The sequence below is a fragment of the Loa loa genome (assembly GCF_000183805.2).
Source record: "Loa loa unplaced genomic scaffold supercont3.730, whole genome shotgun sequence".
NCBI classification, from domain to species: domain Eukaryota; kingdom Metazoa; phylum Nematoda; class Chromadorea; order Rhabditida; family Onchocercidae; genus Loa; species Loa loa.
Window position 1 is genome coordinate 10,563 of NW_018108910.1, and position 1,702 is coordinate 12,264.

The following is a 1,702-nucleotide window of genomic DNA, read 5'->3' on the forward strand; positions in this document are numbered from 1 at the left end:
AAAAAAAAATGTTTTCAATTTACCGTATCCATTTTAATTACTTCCCATTTTTCCCTTTACTTTAACCTAATTTCTTTATCGTATATTTTCTTTTTCCTTTTTTTCTTTCTTTCTTTTTCAATCATTCATTTACTTTTTTAATTTCATTACAATTATCACTATTTTGTTTAATTTATACATTTATTCCCTTTTTTTTCGTTTTTTCTTTTTCTCTCTCACTCTCATGATTGTTTTTGTTCCTTTTTGTATAAATTTAAACAAAATTTTTCAATTTTTTTTTTTCAGTAATTTTATTCAATTCTCACTATTTTTTTTTTTAGAAAAAATGCATTTAAAGTTAATTATTTGAATCGTCTTTTCTTTTCTTTTTCTTTTTTTTTTTCAGTGATAGCACAGCTAAAATGCGTTGTCGATTACGGAAACAACTTTTTATTAAACGGAATAAAATTTGCGAAATATCATTAGCATTTGGCTTAGCTGGCCTTATTTTTATCATTATCGATTCCGAAATTACCGCTACAACTGGTGATAATGATTTTAGTAAGGTAAAATATTGCATGAATATACATTTGTATATCCTATCTAAAATTAATTAATTAATGTTATTATCGATTAATTTACTTATTAATAATGAATTAATCAAAAATTATATTAATTGTAATTCATTAGAAAAGCATAATATTTAAAAAAAAAAAAATAGCAAAAAATAAAATAGAATAAAATAAAATAAAAATTCTTATCGATTAAATGCATAAAAAATTTTTCATTTTTTTTTTTATCTGGAACAAATTTAATTCCTAATTTTTTTAATTATGATAATTAGGTAATTTTTTTTTTTTCATTTCAGACACATCCAATTTCATTATTACTTCGATCATTATGTGTATTATGTACAATTGCATTGATGGCTAGTTTAATTCATTATCATTCTATTGAAGTATGTATTTTTGTTAATTTTATGAAATTTTAACTAATTGATTTTTTATGAATTTAAAAAACTATTATAAAAAAAAACTAAAGAATTAAAGAAATTGTTGCATATATTTTTAAAATTAAATGATAAATTTAATTGTAATAATAAGTATTTGAATAATTTTAATTTCAAATTTTCATATGATAAAAGTATATTTGTTGTAATTTTTCAACATAATGATGATAAATGATAAATTATAATAATTTATTAAAGAATTTTTTGAATAATTTAATTACAATTTAATTTAATTAAATATGATGAAATGAATAATAAAATTTAACTTTTATTGGATAAATTTTAGGTTAAAATGGCATTAATAGATAGTGGCGCAGATGATTGGAGAGTAGCACTTACAACAGAACGAGCTATTAAATTAGCTATTGAATTAATTGTTTGTGCTATTTGTCCATTTCCAGGTTTTCATTTTAATCTTCCATTAGTTTCATTTTTTTTTTCTTCCTTTTTTTTTTAAAGATCTTGTCTTTAGAGAAAAAATGAATTTTTAATCCGGATTCAGTTTTGTTTATGATTATGAAATAATAAAATGATTTAAAAATCATTTTATTTCTCCAATAGCTTTTTGTTTTGTTTCTTTTTTTTTTCATTTTGTCAAATGAAAATTTTAATTCGGATCCAGTTTTGCCTTAGTTTTTTGTTTTTTTTTGTTTTATTTTGTCAAATGAAATTTCTAATCCGGATCCAGTTTTGCCTTAGTTTTTTGTTTTTTTT

The 1,702-nt window shown here is 20.0% G+C and overlaps 1 protein-coding gene across 1 annotated transcript in view; it reads left to right on the forward strand.

The window, feature by feature from the left end:
- The window catches only part of LOAG_18948 (small conductance calcium-activated potassium channel protein 2), a 7,069-nt gene that overhangs the window by 1,443 nt on the left and 3,924 nt on the right, over positions 1-1,702 (forward strand). Inside the window, exons 2-4 of the mRNA XM_020451610.1 lie at positions 386-545; positions 848-937; positions 1,275-1,389. Of these exons, the coding sequence (XP_020304593.1) occupies positions 402-545; positions 848-937; positions 1,275-1,389 (349 nt within the window). The 5' untranslated portion in view covers positions 386-401. The remainder of the gene's footprint in view (positions 1-385; positions 546-847; positions 938-1,274; positions 1,390-1,702) is intronic.